Below are 23,552 nucleotides of genomic sequence, written 5' to 3'. Positions count from 1 at the left end.
AGCCTCTGCCTGCCATTCTGTCTGCCTGTGCTTGCTCTCTCTCCCTCTCTCTCTCTGACAAATAAATAAATAAAATCTTAAAAAAAAAAAAAAAGAAAGAAAGAAAGAAACGGCAACCCACCTCCCCTCCTGGGGGCAAGGAACAGGAATACTGAGCAAGGCCCTCTGGCCCGTCCCCAGGCCCTACACCAAGCACTCCCAGAACTGGAATTTCCAGTGGGGTACTGAAAGCAGCTATGGCCACAACAAACACCCAAGCCAGCTCGACTCCCCATTAGCCTGACTGAACCTTCACATTCATGGGCTGACAGGAGAGGTGTGCCTGTTGCAGATCAGAAATACTGTTTACCTTGGTTTCTAGCATTGTTTTACATACAATGTAATTAATTCAATTAAAAAAATTCAATTAAAAAAATTCAATTAAAAAAAAAACAAACCACAAGACCAAAATGACCTAAATCAAGATATAAATAAAGGAGTCAGCACAGGACCCATCCCGGAAATGTTGAGATTTTGGATTATGAAACAGGCATGTAAAAATAAAAATAACTGTGATTAAGATATTAAAGTATTTTGTGGAAAAGGCAAACACCATACATGTGCACATGAAGAATTTGGGCAGAGGGGCGCCTGGGTGGCTCAGCAGGTTAAAGCCTCTGCCTTCGGCTCAGGTCATGATCCCAGAGTCCTGGGATCGAGCCCCTCATCAGGCTCTCTGCTCGGCAGGGAGCCTGCTTCCTCCACTCTCTCTGCCTGTCTCTCTGCCTACTTGTGATTTTTGTCTGTCAAACAAATAAATAAAAATTAAAAAAAAAAAAAGAATTTGGGCAGAGATGGAAACTATAAGAAAAGGCAGAAGGGAAAGTTAGAAAAGAAAAAAAAAAAAAAAGTCCTTCCATGGACTTATCAGCAGACTGGATACAAAAAGGCAATAATCAGAAAACCTGAAGAAACTCCTCCAGTGTTTCCAATACCAAAACCTATACTCTCTTCCTTACAAAGAGCCACATTTTTACCTTGAATTCCTTAAGTCCTCTTTGGCAGCTCTCTTTTCTATGTTCTAGGATTCGATTCAGTCCCGTGGCTTCATGTGCCATCTACATGGTGATGAAATCCAAATTTAAATTGCCAGCTCAAACATCTCGAAGCTCCAGGCTTGACAGTTCCATCCGGATGTCTAACAGGTATCTTGAAATGAACACGACTAACATGGAATTTTTGATTTCCCCTTTCACTCCTACATCTATCACTAAACCTGTTCTTCTCCCAGCCTTCTCCCTCTTAATCACCAGCATTTTGTTTCACAGCTCTATTTAATTCACTCAGTTGCTCAGGCCAAAACCAAGAAGGCTATCTTTATCTGTTTTCCTTTTTCTCCCTCCCTGCACCCAGTACAACACATCAAGTCCTGATGAGTCTACCTCCAAAAAATATCCTGAATATATCCATTTGGCTTAATCCTGAGACAGGTGAGACAAAGTTGTGGTTATGAGCACAACTCATAATCCAAACTTGTTTCAAATCCCAGGTTCTCCACTTACTCGTCATGGACAAGTTTCTTAATCTCCCTGTGCCTCAGTTTTATCATTTGTAAAGAGGGAATAATCAAAGTACCTACTTCATAGGACTGTTATAAAGTAAGGATTAAATCAGTTAATATATGGGGCGCCTGGGAGGCTCAGGGGGTTAAGCCTCTGCCTTCAACTTGGGTCTTGATCTCAGGGTCTTGGAATCGAGCCCCACATCAGGCTCTCTGCTCAGCGGGGAGCCTGCTTCCCAACCCCAACCCGCCTGCCTCTCTGCCTGCTTGTGATCTCTGTCAAATAAATAAATAAAATCTTTTTAAAAAATAAATAAATCAGTTAATATAATGGGAAAGGCAATGCCTGGCATATTTATGTATATATAAATGTTAACTACTATTTTTATTGTTATCTCTACTACTGTCATCCTAATATAGGTTCTTATCCTCTCCTGCAAGTCACTCCCTGGCTTTGAAACCCTTCAAAAAATTTCCACTGCACTGAGGGTACACACCAAGTTACTCTCTTACTCAACAATAGTCTACCCACTTCCCCAGGCAAGCAATCAAACATTTAGATACTTTTAGTTTATAGGCATTTCTTGCCACCCACAAACATTCCAGAAAGGGCCGAATCAAACAGCATTTCACACAATAGCATCAACTGATTTAATTAAGATTGTACCTGGTTGAGATCAGCCTCAAGGTAAAGAAGCCTGATGAACAAAACGTGGAAGATGGGTGGGGGGGGGGGGAGTGTCTTTCTATGTGTGGGGGTGACAGCCAAATCAGAAAGAGGAAACAAGAGAAAGGGACAGATGTGGGAAACATTTACTTGCTTCACAATTTTACTTAGTGCCCTGGGAGGTACAGATTTAATGCTACCGATCACTTAGGCTGCATTTGGTTCTTATGCTGAACAACTGAGCTGAGTTTCTAAGACTGGTCTGGCAACTTCAGATCCTTACCACTCTAGCTGAGGCTCTTCCCCTATGGGATGCAGAAAATGCAGAAAAGAAAAAAGGGTGATAGAAAGACATTCTCTATCAATCTCAGGTAACTCTCCCACTCTGTAGCCTTTTCCCCATTATTACTAAAAGAAGATGCAAGACAATACACCTATTGCTGTGAAGATGGAGAACTTATGTCCAACAATTCCCACTGTTTAGTAAATAATTCAGCACTGATTAATACTTGATAAAAGTACAGGGAGGAGAGTATCATTTTTAATGAATCCCTATCACAACCCTGAAATCATTCTGGAATGGTATTTTCACCTGCCCTCTTCTCTTTCTGTTCTACCCATCTTCTTCCTATTTTGGAGAATCTGATTTCTATTACCTTTCATATTTTAATCCATATGCACACAGAAATAGTCTTTTAAAAATAACATCTTGGAAGATCAATAAAATCAACACACCCTTAGACAGACTAAGAAAAAAAAAGACAGCCTCAAATAGCTAAAAAAAAAAAAGACATTACATCTGATGCCACAGAAATAAGAAGGATTATAAGAGACTACTACAAAGAACTGTATGCCAACAAGCAGGATAACTTCGAATAAATGGATAAACACCTAGATACATACAGCCTGCCAAAATTGAATCATGAAGATATAAAAAATCTGAACAGACCCAAAGCTAGTGAGGAGACTGAAGTGGGAGTTGAAAACTTCCCCAAAAGGAAAACCCAGGGCTAAATGACCTCATAGGAGAATTATGCCAGACATTTAAAGAATAACACCAATTCTTCTCAAGCTCTTCTGAAGAATCCAAGAGGAAGGAACACTCCCAAACTTGTTCTATTAAGGCCTGAATTACTGATACCATTTTACCAGGAAAAGACAGTGTAAAAGAAAAAGACTACAGACCAGTATCTTCAATGAATACTGATGAAAAAAGTCCTGAACAAATATTACCCAACCAAATCCAACAGCCCATTACAATGATCACACACCATGACCAAATGGGATGTATCCTTGGGAATGAAAGGATATACATAAAAATCAATCGGTGTAATGCAACACATAACAACAGACAAAAGCTAGATAATCATCTCAATCAAAGCAGAAAAAGCATTTGGCATAATTCAATACTCTTTCATGATAAAAACAATGAACTACAAAGAGAGGGGAAAAAAATGACCTCAACATAATAAAAGCCATATATGAAAAGCCCACAGCTAATATCATACTCAGTGAGGAAAGAGTGAAAGCTTTTCCTCTAGTATCAGGAACAAAGCAAGGATATCCACTCCCAGCATGGCTATTCAATATTGTACTGATGTTCTAGCCAGAGCAATTACTCCAAACCAAAAAAAAAGGCATACAAGTTGGACAAGCACTAAAATTATTCTGGTTTGCAGATGACATCATATTATACATAAAAAACTCTAGATTCCACACACACAAAAACCTGTTAGAATTAATGTATGAATTAAACAGAGCTGCAGGATATAAAACCAACACTCAAAATCAGTTGCATTTTATATAGAAATGAGGAGATTGAATTTTTATTCCATTTTATATAGAAATGCAACTGATTTTGAGTGTTGGTTTGAGTGTTGGTTTTACATCCTAACAATGACCAATCCAAAAAGGAAATTAGAAAGGGAATCTCTTTTTACAATAGCATCAAAAAAGAAAAAATACTTAGGAATAAACTTAACCAAAGAAGTTAAAGACTTGCACATTGAAAGCTACAAAGCGTTGCTAAAAGAAAGCAAAGATAATAAAAATAAAGGGAAAGCCATTTCATGTTCATGAGCTGGAAGACTTCAGACTACTTAAATGCCTATACCATTCAAGCAATCTGCGAACTCAATGGAATTCCTACCAATATGTGAATGACATTTTTTGCAGACATAGAAAAAAATTCTTATAATTTATATGGAATCTCAAGGACCCCAAACAGCCAAAATAACCTTGAAATGAAAATAACAAACTTGCGGAGTCTTCACAGTACCAGATTTCAAAACACTACACAGTAATTAGGATGATATGGTACTCGCATAAAGATGAATATATCGACCAATGAAGAGACAGCCCACAAGTAAACCTTGCATGTATGGCCAAATGATTTTTTTTTAAAGGTTTTACTTATTTATTTGACAGACAAGAGATCACAAGTAGACAGAGAGGCAGGCAGTGAGAGACGGGGAAGCAGGCTCCCTGCTGAACAGAGAGCCCAATGCAGGGCTCGATCCCAGGACCCCAGGATCACGACCTGAGCCGAAGGCAGAGGCTTTAACCCACTGAGCCATGGCGGTGCCCCGCCAAATCATTTTCAAGAACAGTGCCAAGACTATGCAATAGGGAAATGACAGTCTCTTCAACAAATGGTGTTGGGAAAGCTGGAGAGCCACATGCAAATAATGAGGTTTGACTCTTATCTTACACCACATACAAAAATTACTCAAAATGAATTAAAGACCTAATTATAAGAGGCATGTGAGTTGCTTAGTCGGTTAAATGTGTGCTTTTGGCTCAGGTCATGATCTCGGGGTCCTGGGATCGAGCCCATGCTGGGCTCCCTGCTTAGCAGGGAGGCTGCTTCTCCCTCTCCCTCTCCGCCTGCTCATGCTCTCTCTCTCTCTCTCTCTCTCAAATAAATAAATAGAATTGTAGAAAAATAAAAAGACCTAAATGTAAGACCTAAACTTTTTAGACTCCTGGAAGAACATCAGGGAAAAGCTTCAGGATGCTGGAGTCAATAAAGATTTCCTGGACATATACCAAAGTACAGGGAAAAAAAATCAACATTAGAAGTGGGAATATATCTGGGCGCCTGGGTGGCTCAGTCAGTTAACTGTCCATCCAACTCTCGATGTCGGTTCAGGTCTTGACTTCAGAGTTGTGAGTTCAGGCCCTGTGTTGGGCTCCACACCGGGTGTGCAGCCTACTTAAAGAAAAAAGAAAGAAAGAAGGAAAGAAAGAAAAGAAAAAAATGGGAATATATCAAACTTAAAATTTTGCACCAAAGGAAATAATCAACAGAATGAAAAGGTAACCTATGGAATGGGAGAAAATACTTGCCAATCATATATCTGATAAGGAGTTAATGTCCAGAATATACAGGAGAATTCTACAACTCAACAACAAATTAAAAAACGGGCAAAGGATCCAAATAGACATTTCTCCAAGTATGATACACAAATGGCCAAAAAGCACATGAAAAGATGTTCCACATCTCTTATCATTTCAGAAATACAAGTCAAAACCACGATGAGATACTTTACACCCATTAGGACGGTCACCATCAAAAGAACAGAAACTAACAAGCCCTAGAGAAGCAATGGAGAAGTTGAAACCCTTGTACATTCTAAGTGCAAAGATAAAATGATATATCCAATTTGGAAAAGAGTATGCAGGATCCTTGAAAAATCAAAAACAGAATTACCATATGATTAAGAAATTTTATTTCTGGGTATGTATCTAATGTAATTTAAAGCAGGATCTCAAAGAGTTATTTGTACACCTGTGTTTGTCACAGCATCATTTACATTCCGAAGAGGTGGAAGCAATCCAAATGTCCATCAACAGATGGACAGATAAAGAAAAGGGAGTATATGCACAAAACGGAATATAATGTAGTTTTAAAAGAGGGGACTTCCCGTCATATGCTACAACATCGATGAACCCTGAAGACATTATGCTAAGTGAAATAAGCCAGGCACAAAAGGACAAATGCTGTATGATTCCATTCATAGGAAGTATTTCTCAAAAGTAGTTGGTCATAGAAATAGGAAATAGAAAGGTGTTTACCAAGGGCTGGGGGGCAGGGGGAGCTCGTGTTTAATGGGTATAAAGTTTTAGTGTTACAAAATGAAAAGATTCCAGAGATTTGTTGTACAACGTGAATATACTTAACACTACTGGACTGTACACTTAAAAATGGTTAGTTAAGATGAGGGGGATGCCTGGCTGGCTTAGTTGGTGGAGCATGTGACTCTTGATCTTGGGGTTTTGAGTTCGAGTCCCACAATGCGTGTAGAGATTTTTTCTAAAACAATAAAATCTTAGGGGCGCCTAGGTGGCTGAGTCGGTTAAGCCTCTGACTTGTAGCTCAGGTCATGATCTCATGCCTGCTGGGATGGAGCCCCGTGCTGTTGGGCTCTGTGCTCAGCAGGGAGTCTCCTTTAAGATTCTCCCCCTCTGCTCCTCCCTAACCCCCCCCCGAAATAACTAACTAAATCCTTACAAAAAATAAAACAAAAAAAAATGGTTAAGATGGGCTCTCTTGGGGGCTTACTTTCAAGATGACCAAGAAAAGAAGGAAAAATGGTTGTGTCACAAAGGGCCGTAGCCATGTGTGGCCTATTCAGGGTACCAACTGTGTAGTTGCGGGCCGAAGTCCAGGCCATTGAGAAGTTTGTTATTCGGACCACAGTACAGACCCCCGCCATCAGGGGCATTTCCAAAGCAAATAGGTCTGCTAGACCTATGTCTGTCCCAAGCTGTCTGTGAGACTACGTTACTGCCCAAGCTGCGCCATTCCCAGCAAGCTATTCCAGAAGCTCTCCTGAAGCACGGAAGGGCCCGACACCCTCACCAATTTAGACCCGTGGGTGTTACCTCACCACCCCCACCAAAGCCCACATAAGGAGCTAAGTCCTTAAGCACTGAAGAAAAACTGTTCTCCGAAAAAAAATAAAATAAAATGGAGATTATACTTTTTAAAAAAATGGTTAAGAGGCTCAATTTAATGTTATATGCTTTTTGATCACAAAAACAAAATGAAATTTAAAAAATAATACTTTGGGACAAAATATTTATAAAAGACATATCTGATAAAAGGCTGTTAACTAAAATATTAAGAAAAACTTTTAAAACTCAACAATAAGAAAATGAGCACTCTGATTCAACAATGGGTACAGTCTTGACTAGACAACCTCATGAAAGAAGATATTCAGATATCAAGGATGCATATGACGAGATGTTGAACACCGTTATGTCATTCGGGAAATGCAAATTAAAATAAAAATGGGATACCATTACAAACCTATTAGAATTGCCAAAATCCAAAATACTGACAACAAATGTTGGCCAGGATGTGGAGAACCGGGAACTCCCACTGGGTGCCAATGGGAATGCAAAATGAAAAGCCTCTTTGGAGATAGCTTGGCAGCTTCTTACAAAATTAAACATGCTTTTACCAAACAATCCAATAAGCACACTCCTTGATATTTACCCAAATAAATTAAAATCTTATGTCCATGCAAGAACTCGAATATGGGGCACTTGGGTGGCTCAGTGGGTTAAGCCTCTGCCTTCGGCTCAGTTCATGATCTCAAGGTCCTGGGATCCAGCCCCGCATCGGGCTCTCTGCTCAGTGGGGAACCTGCTTCCCCCCACCCCTCCTGCTTCCCTCTCTGCCTACTTGTGATCTCTGTCAAATAAATAAAATCTTTAAAAAATGAAATAAAATAAATAAGAACTTGGCTGGTAGTAAAAGATGCTACTGTCTTGGCATTCTCATGCATGGCTGGTGGAGTGTAAAATGGCACAGCTGCTGTGGAAAACAACTTGGTGGTTCATGAAAAAGTTGAACACAGAACTACCACATCATGTAGCGGTTCTACTAAGTATATACTGCAAAGATCTGAAAATAGGTGATCAAACAAAAACTTGACCGTGAATATTCATACCAGCAATGCTCCTAATAGCCAACAGGTGGAAAAACCCCCAAAGGTCCATCAACTGATGAATGGATAAAGCAAAGGTGGTGTAACTGTATGATGGGATATTTAGCCATAAAAAGCAGGAATTGCTAATATATGCTGTAGTAAGAAGAGACCTTGAGAACATTGCAATAAGTGAGAGAAGGCAGACACAAAAGGCCACGCAGTGTTGGATTCCATTTATATGAAATAATCTAGAATAGGTAAATCCATAGAGACAGAAAGAGGATTAGTGGTTGCCAGGGCCTGGGGGAAGGAGGAATGTGGCATGACTACTTAATGCCTATGGGGGTTACCTTTTGGGGTGATGAAAATGTTCTGGAACTCGAAAGTGTTGACGGTTGCATAACAACATGAATATACTCAATTGTGTATTCTAAAATGCTGTGTTTTACCACAATTTAAAAAAAAACGAACTACAAAAATACCTTGATTTTTTCACTCTCTTTTCTCACTCGCTTTGCATTTTCAATAATGTAAACAGTGCTCTTGTTGACTTCATTGTCAGCTCTGTGTCTTAGCCAATCCTCATATCCCTAGAATAAAAACAACTACAGTCAAGCTCACATAATGCAGTGAAGTTAATAAATTTCTATATCCCCCTCTATGAATCACCAGCAGATATTTACACGGATAGATTAATCGCAACTCACAGTGCTAAAGAGACAACATTGTTCATTTTTACAGCAAAAACTAAGATACGCTTTCAAAATAGCTCTTAGGCAAATAGCTTTACCGTTGAAAGGTTTCTCCATTCTACAGATAAGTATTAATGAAAACACAGGCATCAGAACCTTAATATTCTTCAAATGTGAAAGGCTATGATTTATTCTTCTAATTCTACTCTTATTCAAGTTAATGTTAATTTATCTACTTTTTCATGTGACCATTTTTTTCCCTGGGTTTTATTTTCTAGCTCTAATCACTTAAATATATTCTTCTGTAGTAGACTGTTGGGAGTGGTCATTGCTGAGGAAATCTAATTCCTCCCCAGGGACAGAGAATTGAAAAGGCAAGTTAGGGTTATTTTTGACACAGAATCCACAACAAGTTTTGGAAGCCAAGAGTTAAACTTCTCCACTGGTAGTAAAGGAAACCATAAACTGGTGTTCATTTTTTAGAGTTAAAAGTAATCAGGGAAAGGTCTAATGGCTCATTTTAGTCTGGGTTTTTTGTATGAAGTAAATTTAAGCCAAAAGAACTAAGGAAAGAGGATGTTCATTTGTTTGAGCATGACCTCTTCTCCTTTTTTACATCACATTGCTTTTTTTCTTTAGAATAATGTCTGTACCTTTTCAAATGGAACTGTTTGAAAAAAATCTCTTGATCGCCTTCTGCTTTTTTCTCCAATGCTATATTCATTCCTGTTCTGTCCCTCTTTATGACAATGCTAGGCTATCACTTCCTATGGCACTTTCTGTGATGTCAGTGAGGAAAGAGAGGCACTAAGATGAACTAGTATAGAGAGTAAAATGAATCAGTAAGAGCTTTTGTAAGCCATACAGGCTATTCTTGGAACCAGCAATTCTATGATGTTAAAGAAAATAATCCTAACAGCCTAAGGGAAAGAACATTCCAGAAGTCTTTATTTAGCAACCAAACACTTGATAAAATATTCTTGCAGTTTCCGGTAGGCAAGATAGAAGACCAGATAACCCCAAGAGGAAAGGTAACCTTGTTCAAAATTCTATGAAACAGACCTTCATTTTCGAAGTTCTTGAGGATAGTTTTTAAAGCTCTTTGGTAAGTTACTCTCTAAAAGTATGTCTGCCATCAGTCAGGTACTATGGACTGTCCCAATACATGATAAATGTTGCTAACCCACCCTTTACCTCCTGCTTCCCTTTTCCACTTTCAATTTCATGTGGAATTTTTCAAAGGTACTATCATATAAAAGGGTCAAAATATTTCCAAGTCATCAGCATCAGAAACCATGGCAATTGTCAGCGTTGATGAAAAGCGAGAATAAGTGTCCTCTGCCCACCACCCACTTCAGCAGCATCATGGAAGAAAACAAACACCAAGTACTTGGACTCTTGAGTTCTCTGCTTTAGGCGACAACAACAAAAATTTACCACACTGGGAATTTTTCAGAAAGACAGAACACACTGAAAAAAACTTAGATACATTAAAAATTCACCTCTCGGGGTGCCTGGGTGGCTCAGTGGGTTAAAGCCTCTGCCTTCGGCTCAGGTCATGGTCTCAGGGTCCTGAGATCGAGCCCCGCATCAGGCTCTCTACTCAGCAGGGAGCCTGCTTCCTCCTCTCTCTCTCTCTCTCTCTCTCTCTGCCTGCCTCTCTGCCTACTTATGATCTCTCTCCCTCTCTCTCTCTGTCAAATAAATAAATAAAATATTTTAAAAAAATTCACCTCTCATCTCCTGACTGAGCTGTACCTTCTACCTTCTTTCTTTTAGGGTTACAAACCCAGAACACAAATACTAAGGGGAAAAAAAAGGCAAAAGAAATTAAAGAAGTACCTTATGGTCATTTTAATGTTTTCCATAGGAATCAAGGATGCTGCCCACTCTACATAAAAATGAAAAAGGACCTTTGGCAATGAAATTCAAACCAGATGGGACTGAAATGCAGGCATAATTGTACATAAGAAATTTACCTGCTTGATGGCTGTAACAGTTATAACAAAGAAGAGTGGGAGTCCACTGGTAACTGGGCTAGTCGGTGTGTCCACTGTGACCTAGGTAAAGAAATTAAATTGAATGTAAAAGGAACATATGCCATTCGCTCATATACAGGGCTCATGATGCAACCATTTCAGGCAGAAATACAGACAAGACGTATCCTGGTAGCAGGGTCAATGTTAACTTTCATTAAAACAAAAGCAATCCACAGAGCAATTAGTGTAAAGAAACAGTTCTAATTCAGGCTTAGGTTTCATTCCAGTTTGGATTAATGCCCTCCACGAAACAGAAGCAATCATTTACCATCTCTTTGTCGAGTACCATTCTTTCAGGCCCTGTGCTATCATCAGCCAGGCTCTAGAGATGCTGCTTTGAGTAAGACAGAGAAATGTCCCTGCCCTCGTAGAGCTGGCAGCTTACAGGAAAACAGGAAAACCGTCAACCAAGTGAACCACTGAAATCTAGAGAGTAAAGCAGAGTTAACTGCACGAAGGCCAGGCTTCCGGGCAGGCACAGAGGACAGCACAGACAACGTCTCTACGGTAGGAGGCGGGGGGGGGGGTGGTGGGGGGGGGAATGCATGTCAAAAAAATAAAGGAAGCCAGAGGCAGGAGAGAGTGTGGTGTAAGATGGGGCTGGAGATGGGGACAGAGGCTAGAGTTCATTGTTTATCCCACAGTCGGAAGTAACTAGAGCTTTCAGGCAAGGAGCAGTCCCAGGAACAGAATTACATTTCCAGAAGATCATCCTCCTGGATTTGTGGAAGTTCTTTCCATGTCTGTTGCTATCCCCCTTGTCCAAGCCATCACCTTGTTTGTACCCCATAGCAGTAGACTCCCACATAGGAATGGGGTGCCTGGGTGGCTCAGTCGGTTAAGTGTCTGCCTTCGGCTCAGGTCATGATCCCAGGGTCCTGGCATTGAGCCCTGCATCGGACTCCCTGCTCAGCAGGCAGCCTGCTTCTCCTCCTCCCTCTGCTGCTCTGCCTGCTTGTGGTCTCTCGTTCTCTCTAATAAATAAAATCTTTAAAAAAAAAAAAAAGTACGAATGACAAGGAATTTCTTGTCAGGGGTGATGAGAGATGACTCTTCTAAGTGTCTGGTGAACATGACTGGGTCGATGTTGTTGTCATTCACTTAAACAACAAATACCAAGAGAGAGGACGAGATCTGAGGGACAGAGGACCATGGGTTCACTCTGCCCTGGCAACTCACTCTCATCTCTATCCCCACCTGGGCCAGGCTCTGCCACATGCCCCGAGTTAGAGATACACGCTTTTATGTGGCTGTGGGCCTTCATGCACAGCCCAAGATATCCATCTGGCATTCTTCACCAGGTTAACTTGCTCTAATCTTTCAAGGCTTAATTCAGGTATCATCTACTCTTTGAAGTCTTCTTAAGCTCCTCTTGGCTAGAAAGACCTATGAACTCCCACTGTACCCCACAGCATGTTGCTCATGCGACTTTTATGACTTGTACTGCATGAAATTAAATGGGTGGGGCGCCTGGGTGGCTCATTGGGTTAAGCCTCTGCCTTTGGCTCAGGTCATGATCTCGGAGTCCTGGGATCGAGTCCCGCATCGGGCTCTCTGCTCAGTGGGGAGCCTGCTTCCCCCTCTCTCTTTGCCTGCCTCTCTGCCTACTTGTGATCTTTCTCTGTGTCAAATAAATAAATAAAATCTAAAAAGAAAAAAGAAATTAAATGGATATATGAGTGTAACATACATTCCTTAAGGACAGAAAAACCCTGTCTTAATCTTCGTTATCTGGAAAACCCCAAGGCACACAGTAGGTGGTTGATATACATCCACTGAACCAAACTGAACTGTGCTGCACACGACAAAGAATGACTCTCCTGGGCATAATTTTGTATGGTTTATTTTATGCTATTTGTAAGGTATCTTACCATGGATCTAGGGTAGCTCCTTTTCAAATGCCCCATCATTTGAGACTGAAATTAGCTCTTTCCCATATCACAACCCAGATTGGTTTTAAGCAGCAGGGCTAAATTAAATTACAGTACCATTTACTCAAAGCCTCAAAGTGGATAAACAGAAGCACTTAACATTAACAAGGCATTTGAGCAATTTCATTGGGAGGATGTTTCTGCTTCGTTTAAAAAATGAAATGTGGGAAAAATATCCTTACTGTAATAAAATTTTTGGGGGGTAATTTTGGTGAGGGAAAACTTGTAATAGCTCATAGTCTTAAAGGTGGAAGAGGCAACTAAGATGTCTAAAATTTAAAACACAAAACATTAGCAGAAACATAGAGAAGATCAAATCTATCAGGCTTTTACACGTAAAGTAAATGAATGAGGAAGAGCAAAACTGGTATCAGGAAGAAAAGTGATAAATTTTCAATTAAGCTGAATCTGGTGTTTAATGAAGTAAAACTATTAATCTGAACTATTTTAAACTTTAATATATGTCATTGTATTTAATGATACACAATATATGTCCTTCTAGGATGAACAAAGATACAAAGTCTATGATAAAGTTTTTAAAGTAACAAATTCTCAACAGGTTTTCTAGTAAAAATGCTACTTTTGGAAATATGTAAAATCATATAAATCTTAAACTATAATATTAGTACTTTACAAAGTTTTATTAAAACAGGTCCTGAAACACCTTTTTAGACACAGGGCATTTTAAAGTTAGAAATGGACTGAAAATTTGTTTGGAGTAATTAAGTTTCTAAAAGGGGAATGGTTGTTTGTAGAACTCTTACCTGAACAAGGAAAATGATGAGAAAATAAAAATTTGCAATTCTTCTAAACTGTTCAAATAGATTCTTTGGGAGGAAATTCCAAAGTGTATACTATATGGGAGGAAGGAAAAAAAAGTATTATTAGAAGGAAAACGTGAAAAACCCTAGTAACAACTTATATGGGCCAGATTATCAAAATACTTTGAAAACATGTTAAAACCCACACCTCACACATACAAATAAGCATACACTTAGAGGTATACTATATAAGAAATGAAGTTTTCATTTGCAGCATCACAGTTGGGTCATCTAGTCCCCAACTTCTGCTTTCCCTGACCTGATCTAAATTAGGTTCCTTGTCAGGCGTTCTCACGTCACTCTATACTTCCTTAATAATACTCGTTACAGTGAATAACCATAGGATGTGTGCACTTTTTATTAAAGTTTCTCCCTCAATAGGCAATACGTTTCATAAAGACAGGCTGTTCGTCTTCTTATTACTTTTCTCCCAACACCTAGCAGACACAAAGACACTCAATAAATTAGCTGGATGAATGAACAAACAAATTAATCCCTCTGGCTCAGCTAACCACTGGAGTCTGATCACCATCACTGATATAACTCTGTCCCTATCATCAACGCCCCCCTCCACCTCTGAGACAGCTGAGGTGTACTCGTCACCCTGGGTCATGAAGGGCTTTCACTTTAATCAACAACACACCACACTGGGCTTTGGTAACTGGTAACAGGTTAAAGGTTCAATGCTAAGTAGTACGTGGGCAGAAGAAAACTCTTGGGCCAACTGCTGAATCACATAGACTTTCTCACTAATATCTTAAGCTCAAGGACAAAATCATTTAAAAATCCCCATGAGAGGGGCACCTGGGTGGCTCTGTGGGTTAAAGCCTCTGCCTTCGGCTCAGGTCATGATCCCAGGGTCTGGGATCCAGCCCCGCATCGGGTTCTCTGCTCCACAAGGAGCCTGCTTCCTCCTCTCTCTCTGCCTACTTGTGATCTCTGTCTGTCAAATAAATAAATAAAATCTTTTAAAAAAATCCCCACGAGAAGGTGAATTTTCTAGATATCTTAATAAAGACCAGAAACCAGAAAGAAAGGTTTCTTAACCTAAAAGATCTAAATTTACAATTAAACGATCTCCACCACAAATATGGTGAGAAAAAATCCATTAAATTAGGTAAGGTGAGGGGCGGCTGGGTGCCTCAGTGGGTTAAAGCCTCTGCCTTCGGCTCAGGTCATGATCCCAGGGTCCTGGGATCGAGCCCCGCATCGGCTCTCTGCTCAGCAGGGATCTTGCTTTTCACTCTCTCTCTGTCTTCCTCTCTGCCTACTTGTAATCTGTGTCATCAAATAAATAAATAAAATCTTAAAAAAAAATAAATTAGGTAAGTTGACTGAAATGCCACAGTTGCAGAGCATGACACAATATATGTGAATTTACTACTAACCTCTCTTATGGGCTCAGGATTCAGGGAATCCCAAGGAAATGAAGATAAATGAAGGCAAACATATTCAGTAAAGGAACTGCATTACAACCTAACATGCCAACCCAGAAGGTTCTTCGCCCAGGATTCATGGAAGTGCCTTAAGGAAGGTCATTCAAAATGAACTACAAAATTACAGTGAGATAGCACCTCACACCTATCACGATGGTTAAAACAGAAAACACAAGAAACAATGGGTATTGGTGAGGATGCGGAGAAAAAGGAACTGTTCCTCTTGCACTGTTGGTGGGAGTGCAAACTGGTGAAGCCACTGTGGAAAACAGTATGGAGGATCCTCAACAAGTTAACAACAGAGCTACCCTATGATCCAGTCCTCAAACTACTGGGCATTTATCTCCAAAATACAAAACACTAATACAAAGGGATACATACACCCCTATGTTTTTAGCAGCATTATTTACAATAGCCAAACCATGGAAGCAGCCCAAGTGTGTCCACTGACAGATGAATAGATAAGAGGCGGGGTATATACACGACGGAAAACTACTCAGCCATAAAAAAGGATGAAATCTTGCCAATTACAACACGGATGGTGCTAGAGAGTATAATGCTAAGCAAAATAAGTCAGAGAAAAACAAATATGATTTCACACGTATGTGGGATTTAAGAAACAATACAAAGGTTAAAAGAAAGAAAGAGAGAGAGAGAGAGACAAACCAAGAAACAGACTGTTAATGACAGAGAACAAACTGACAGTTGAGGGGCGGGGGCTGGGGGCGGGGCTGGGTGAAACAGGTGATGAGGATTAAGGATGCACCTGTCGTGATGAGCACCAGGTGATATCTGGAAGTGCTGAATCGCTATACTGCCATCTGGAACTCATAAAACACTGTATGCTAACTCTACTGCAATTTCAAAACTTAATAAGCAACAATGAAAAACGAAGTACAGAATTGTGTGCATTTGCATCATTTGGGGGAAGAGAATCCACGCTTTTTTATCAGGTTCCCAAGGCAGCTTGTAACCAAACACAAAAGGGGTCAAAACCACTGCTCTAGTCACATTGAAGCTGATACAGTCCAGGATCAGCACTTAACTGCCCCAATGACTTAAGATCAATTTTCTAAAACAATAAGCAAAACTCCCACAACAGGCTAACAGCTGAGCTTCTGGCTTGTTGACCTTCTGTTCCCTAACTAAGGGGTTTTTAATTAAACAAACAAACATCAGGGACTGTTAGAGTCCTCTGTGGGGTGTTAACACATCAAAAGGGAACATTTTTGTTGTTGTTTCTAGGCCCCCACTGTTTGTTTACCACTGTTTTAACTTATTAGATGAACTGTTTCCTTGGGGAACTCTGGGTATTACTGTTATAGGAAACTGTTGCTATATGCCCTCCTCTTTCCTGTGTCAGGCCATGAGCTATCACGGGGTCAAGGAACACACCATAAGCCCCTTACCACAGCTGCCTAGAACAATGTTTGGTACAAAGAAGGCACAAGAAATCTTGATCTTAAGTTCTGGCCATTTACTCCACTGCTCATTACCAAGGTGAAGCAGAACTTTCTTTTTTTTAAAGTACCACTCTTTCTCCCATAAATTCAAAAGAGTAAAGGGAGTTACCAGGACACTAGGATTTAGTAACTAGCTAAAAAGGCACCATCCGGGGAGTCTAAAAAGATTCAAAGAAATGTCCAATAAAGTCTACTGAAAATCTGAGTTTTAGAAATGAGGGAGATTGCTAGTGTAATTTTAGGCTTGAAGCTTTAAATTCAAGACAGTCTTTCACATAGAAGTTCTAAATTTAACCTCGGGCATACCTTCAAAGAGTTAGGTGGTGCTCAGATTCTTAACCCACTGAAGCACCTTCAAGATTAAGGCTCAGAATTTTTAAATAAAAAAAATGTGTAATGGGGAAGTATGATGGAAATTAAAGATCCTAGCAGCAAGCAATCAGTGTTCCTTTTGCTACCGAAGGAGATTTCCAAATTTTGTACCAGCTACAAAATTCTGGTGATTCCCAAAGGTTCCTGCTGATTGTACTAAAGTAGGAAGGCCGCAGAGAACAAGTTTTTCTATGGAAAAGTATTGTGTTCTGCTAGAAGAAAAGAAGACCAATTTTATCAGTAAGTAAAATTTAGATCAAAGTGTTTATCTTCAGTGTTCCCTGCATTAATAAGACTTACTCCCAGTCTTTACCAGGCATTACTGGTGCTATCAGTAAATAAAAAGCACCCATTAACAGAAAGGTATTTTTATCATCAAAGAGTTAAAAAAGGAAGTCAACACTTGCTACAAAGCCGGAAGGCAGCTAACGTACGCTATAAATTGTACATTTCTTCAATAAAATATTCTGGTCAAAAGACAATGTGAGGAAGGAAAAGTTCAAGTTATGAAAATATTGTTCTCTCCAGAATGGATCCAAAGGCCTCTTTTAAAGAGAGATCAAGCCACACAACTGAAACACATGAGACTGAGCGAATCACGAGTACTGCTCAGGACCGCAGTAATACCAATCACAGAAATGTAATTTAACAAGACCATCTACCATTTACTGAGTCATTACTATAGGCCAAGCACAGCACTTAAACTGTGGATTACTTTATTTTGTACTCACCACAATCCTCTGAGGTAAGTACTGTTAGTGTCTCTGTTTTACAGATAAGAAAACTGAGACACAGAAGGGTTCAATGCCTTACTTTAAATTCAGACCCAGGTCTTCTATCTACAAGGATGAAGCTCTTTACCACTACACTATATGAACACTATCCTCTCCTAATTATTCATTGTATTAAGATTTCATTCTTTTTCTGTAGTTCACTATCAATTCCTCTTCTTCTGCTTTAGAGCTTTTAGGAAAAAGCATGGTAAACTAGAAAAACTGTCAACATAGAATATTTACAGAGAAAAGAGAGATGCTTGTCTATCAAAGCAGAAATGTTCGCTTCTTTGCTCTGATTTCTAAAATACATACCGATACAGAGGTAGATATGCAAATCTGTTCAGAAACAATCTTTATTTGCCTTACGAGCTCTTGACTATTTAAAAAAAAATCCAAATGTACTGTTTTGTCTACCAGTAAAACTGAAGCTAGATAAAATATGAGAAATATTATATTACATATGAAAAGATTTGATAATTAAACAGTCTTCTAGTTCTTTTACAATGTGAAATCGTGAAATATATTACAACAAAATGGTTATGATTAGTTCAACGACAGTGACATTAGCTTGTTCCACATAACACACTATGGAAAACAGTAATTCCCTGGAAAGTATTTTAGATTTTCTTTGATGCAAAACACGAGAGAAAACAGAGAAAGGAGCCCCAGTGGTACAGTGACATGAAAGGGGCTTTTTATGCAGAGCCACCAGACCTCACAAAGCAGTTCTGCTCCTGGCTTTATCACTTACTCTGCTTGGTGACCACGGCACTAACTTAGTTTCTCTGTTTGCCTTCTCCACCTGTACAGTCAACAGGTTGAACAGATAATCTCGTAGGCTCTTTCAGTTCTATAAGTCTATGATTCTGAGTCAAAGGACTACTACTGCTATCCTGGATCTTACAGGGGGAATTAATAATTTTCAATCAAAGGAATAGTCCCCATCCTGAGCACAGGTATGAAAACTTCTGGCTGAGGACAGATTTTCTGCCATAAGGTTCAAGATGAACAGGAAATAGACATTTTATCCAAAGACACTCAGAGTGTTCTATAGGCCCATAGACACATGCTCATTAGGGAACAGTCTTTACTCATTCTGTCCATATTTTACATGTTAATCTCCTACTTATGTATAATCTGTACTACATCACTCGAGAAATCACATGTGTGTTTGAAAACCAAATGTTGCATTTTTAAAGGAAGGGCATAATTTTCTTTCAGGTCCTAGGTGTTCGCAAACTTGCAGTGATCCAACTGTCACTAACATCTTACAACTGCCTTGCCTGGCTACCTGAAGAAGTAAGGACAATCTATCAAGATCTGTCCGTCTATCGATTATCTGCCATCTAGCACCCAGTACCTAACCTAGTCAGCCAAAGGTAAAGACGAGCGAGTTAATATTAGTAGAATGAGGGTGATTGGGTACTAGGAACGATAGAGAATGCTTTTAGGTATGCAACATCAGCTCCGTTTCACTGACGAGGACATTCACACTCGGAGATTAATTTGGCCAAGGTCACACAGCTAGTAAATGATCAGGCAAGAGGGTACTCGAGGAGCTCCCCAGTGGAACAGAAAGAGATAAATGTCATTCTACCGCAGCACCCTCCAAAAGAATGCATATCATTTAGAACTTAGTCCATCCCCTTAAGAGAAATTCAGGAAGCTTTGGGCAAGTAGATAATTCATAGTTTTAGCACGCTTTAAGGCTTAATGTAGTAGGTATCATCAACAGGCACTACGAATAATAAGGGAAAGCAAGTCAATAGTATGTCAGCTGTAACAAGACAGAGTGATACTCTTTAAGAAAAACAGCCCTTTGGCGGGATGATGACCACAGCTGGTATACGGTACAGGTGCGCCCACTCATGCATATGTGTATACAAATACACCAGCTTCCTTGGAAGCACAGATAAGTGCATTATCTGGTTCACTATATGAATCACTACATGTATCTACCGAATAAAAAAAAAAAACAACTTACCTTGGATGAGACTATTCTATTATCACAAAATCTTTGTGCAATGTAAGCTTCTGTTTCTGAAACTGGATGATTGCCAACAAACACTGTGCGCGTACCGACTCTTTTCTCTTCTCCAGCACACTGACCAAGAGAAAGGGGGGAAAAGTCAGTTTCTTATCACATTTGTCCATGCTTCTGCTGAGTTCAGAGTCTTTGCGGAAGCACATCTGACAATCCCCGAGAGAGAGAGAGCGCACCAGCGAGGAGAGAAAACCCTGTTAGGCTATTCAAACTCCACTGGGCTCTTAGCTGCTGACTTAGTGAAGATTAGTGAGAGGGCTGCTTGAGACAACTGTGCTGAGGCCAACCCTACTATTTTAAAATGTGTAAATTAAAAGAAATCCTAGAAGAACAGTATTTTTATTGCCATTTTTCTTTCTTCCACAAAATCTCAACTGTCACCATCACAGCAACACACTCGAAAGGTCAGATTGGGAATATTTAATATATCACACAACAACCACTGAAGACCATTTTGTCAGTTCCTTACCAGAGAACACAAAGCAGAATGCAGATTACTTTTACATAGAAAATAATTACTTTTAAGTACAGAGATACAGAATGGCTACCTCGGGCCACCTGGGTGGCTCAGTGGGTTAAGCGTCTGCCTTCAGCTCAGGTCATGATCTCAGGGTCCTGGGATCGAGCCCCGCATCAGGCTCCTTGATCAGAAGGAAGCCTGCTTCTCCCCTGTGTGCCATTCCCCCTGCTTGTGCTTGCTCTCTCTCTCACTCACGCTGTCAAATAAATAAATAAAATCTTAAAAAAAAAATAGAATGGCTGTCTCTAACAATGATCAACTATTTCTACAAAGAAAAGTTGTAATTCTTTGGTTTTACAGGAAAGACATCCTTTGTGATTTCTCAGAGCCTACTGTCAAAAAGTCCCATTTCACACAATGTATCTCTGATGTCCATTTTACATTTTTAATTTTAATTTAATTTTACTTTCTTTCTTTCTTTCTTTCTTTCTTTCTTTTTTTTAAGAGAGGGAGACGGGGCTCAGGGCAGAGGAAGAAGAAGAGAGAGAGAATTCCCAAGCAGGTTCCACGGCCAATGTAAAGCCTGAAGCGGGGCTCGATCTCACAACCCTGAGATAATGACCACAGCCAAAACCAAGAGTCAGTTGCTTAACCAACTGAGCCACCCAGATGCCCCCCCACTTCTACATTTTAAAAGAAGGTTCTAGAAGTTCTAGAATCTAGAAGTTCTGAGGTTGAGCTCCATTTTACCTTACTTTTTTATTTCACTGAAGCTTTACCTTGTTTTTAAAGATTCTCCAATAAGCTTATTTTGCAAATTTTTTGTGATTTATGTTTTATTGGCTTACAGTGTTATAAAGAGAAAAATGTATACAATTTTGAACACTGAGCTATTTATCATTTTAATATGAATTCAGATATTCTTTAGTTTATTTCTAATTGACCTTCAAATGCAGCAGCTCGTAAGTTTAGTGTAAGTACTCTTGCCACCCTATCCTACCCCAACACTGAGTCAGAATGCAAGATACAGATACATATACAAATACAAAACACACATAAACAAGACACAAACAAGTCTTTCATGAAGTAAACAAATCTTTTATAATGTAAATAACGGTTCCCTTTTGGAACTTTGCATATCCAGTGCAGCCTTTTCTGAAACTGGGATATTCACATTTATCAGACACAATCTTTATAAAGCGAAGCATTTATCTCTTTGCAAACTCAGGTAATTCTTGAGAGCAGTATTTTTCTTACTGATCTGAAAAGAACGGAGTGTTGAAGGCCAAAGAGGAAAAACACCTGAAATCATCAGAACAGAAGAGGTCTGAAAAATAATATATCTAATAGTGTAGGGAGAAATATCTTAAGTCTAGATTCTACTGAAAATCTTGATATTCAAAGGAATAGCTTTGGACCCACTGCCAAAAACTCAGATGTTTTTCTCAGTTAATTACAATGAAGAATGTTTATTTCAGAAGATACATTAAGTCTTTGAAGTAAGAATGAAAGGATCATACAATTTAATTTCTATATAAATGACTGAATATACAAAGTATCAAACATAAACAGCAGTGTAGCAAGAAAACAAATTAACAGAAATAATTACTCCACAGTAGCAATAATTAAGCCCACCATTTGAAAGATCTTCTAAACACCATGAACAAAAATTGTTGTTATAAGGGGCGCCTGGGTGGCTCAGTGGGTTAAATCCTCTGCCTTCAGCTCAGGTCATGATCCCAGGGTCCTGGGATCGAGCCCCACATCCGGCTCTCCGCTTGGTGGGGAGTCTGCTTCCCCCTCTCTCTCTCTGCCTGCCTCTCTGCCTACTTGTGATCTCTCTCTCTGTCAAATAAATAATAAAATCTTAAAAAAAATTGTTGTTATAAGATTTTACAGCACACAACTCAATTCAGTTCTAATGCACTACTATTATACCTCTTTCTTCTTCAGTATTAGTGGACCCACATCATTTCCTATCAATTCACGGTGTTTATTATGCGAACCATCACATTCAGGAAAGTCCTAGAACACCAACACTGACAATAAGCTGCTTTAGTAACACACAGATCTTCGATGTTTACTTCATTTACTACTTTGGGATTTTCCTTTTGTATTTTAAGATTCATCAAGCTTGGGGGACCTGGGTGGCGCTGCCCATTAAGTGTCAGACTCTTGGTTTTAGCTCAGGTCATGAACTCAGGGTCAGGAGATAGAGCCCTGCCAAGGGCTCCCACTCAGCCTCAGCCCCAAGTCTGCTTATGTTTCTCTCTCCCTCTGCCCCAACCACCCCACGCTTTCTCTCTCTCTCAAATAAGTGAATAAATCTAAAAAAAAAAAAAAAAGATTAATCAAGCTATTGTTCTGTTGTTTTTTCTTTGAGAAGAATGGGCGAATTGCAAGGGAGCTACGCAGTGCAAGTACACTACAGAAAGGTAATAACCGAAGCCATTCGGAACCCCTGAGCTGAGTGAACCGGTTATGCTCTGGGGGACAGAGAGCTGCTTTAGCTGCGGGAAGCTGCACGATCAGGATGTGGGCCAGCTCTCCCGCCCCATCGTCCCCAGCAGCTACCACTCCTGAGACCCACTGCTCTCCAGTGGAGCTGCCATGCCTCTATTCTGTCTTCTTCCCTTAAATCAGGATAATACACTTTTTTAAAAAGGACTTTATTTGAGAGATTGAGAGAGAGCATGGATGCCGGGGTAGGGGGGGCAGAGAGGGAGGGAGAAGCAGACTGCCCACTGAGCAGGGAGCCTGAGATGGGGCTTGATCCCATGACCCAGAGATCGTGACCTGAGCTGAAACCAACAGTCAAACACTTAACCAAGTGAGCCACCCAGGAGCCCCTGGAATGGTCTCCTTTGGTGTTACTATATTTATCATGATTCAGACAACCAGACATTAGAGTCAAAAAAAGATAGGAACCAATATCCACATACATATTTCCATTATTTTTTTAAAAAGATAATTCCCGGGGCGCCTGGGTGGCTCAGTGGATTAAAGCCTCTGCCTTCGGCTCAGGTCATGATCCCAGGGTCCTGGGATCGAGTCCCGCATCGGGCTCTCTGCTCAGCAGGGAGCCTGCTTCCTCCTCTCTCTCTGCCTGCCTCTCTGCCTACTTGTGTTCTCTGTCAAATAAATAAATAAAAATCTTTAAAAAAAAAAAAAAAAGATAATATCCTAGCCCAGAAAGTTTTAAAGTACATAGGCTCAGGGATTTTCCTTCCTTTCAATGATCTATTTAAAAGCTAAAGATGTAATAATCCTGACCCTAAAATAATCATTTTTTAGCAAGACTACTTAGAGACTGCGGGGCGCCTGGGTGGTTCAGTGGGTTAAAGCCTCCGCCTTCAGCTCAGATCATGATCC

The 23,552-nt window shown here is 39.9% G+C and overlaps 1 protein-coding gene across 3 annotated transcripts in view; it reads right to left on the bottom strand.

Moving 5' to 3' along the window:
- The window catches only part of LOC111158945 (ATPase phospholipid transporting 11C), a 188,197-nt gene that overhangs the window by 78,911 nt on the left and 85,734 nt on the right, over positions 1 to 23,552 (bottom strand). For all 3 annotated transcript variants that reach the window (XM_022521289.1, XM_022521287.1, XM_022521288.1), the window contains exons 2-5: positions 19,661 to 19,780; positions 13,573 to 13,662; positions 10,818 to 10,898; positions 8,629 to 8,736 (exon numbers count right to left, since the gene is read on the bottom strand). In XM_022521289.1, the coding sequence (XP_022376997.1) occupies positions 8,629 to 8,736; positions 10,818 to 10,898; positions 13,573 to 13,662; positions 19,661 to 19,780 (399 nt within the window). The remainder of the gene's footprint in view (positions 1 to 8,628; positions 8,737 to 10,817; positions 10,899 to 13,572; positions 13,663 to 19,660; positions 19,781 to 23,552) is intronic.

This window comes from Enhydra lutris, unplaced genomic scaffold (assembly GCF_002288905.1).
Source record: "Enhydra lutris kenyoni isolate GAN:26980312 unplaced genomic scaffold, ASM228890v2 scaffoldscaffold65, whole genome shotgun sequence".
Lineage (NCBI taxonomy): Eukaryota > Metazoa > Chordata > Mammalia > Carnivora > Mustelidae > Enhydra > Enhydra lutris.
Note: the sequence above shows the minus strand (reverse complement) of the source record. Positions and strands in the feature narration are given on the sequence as shown.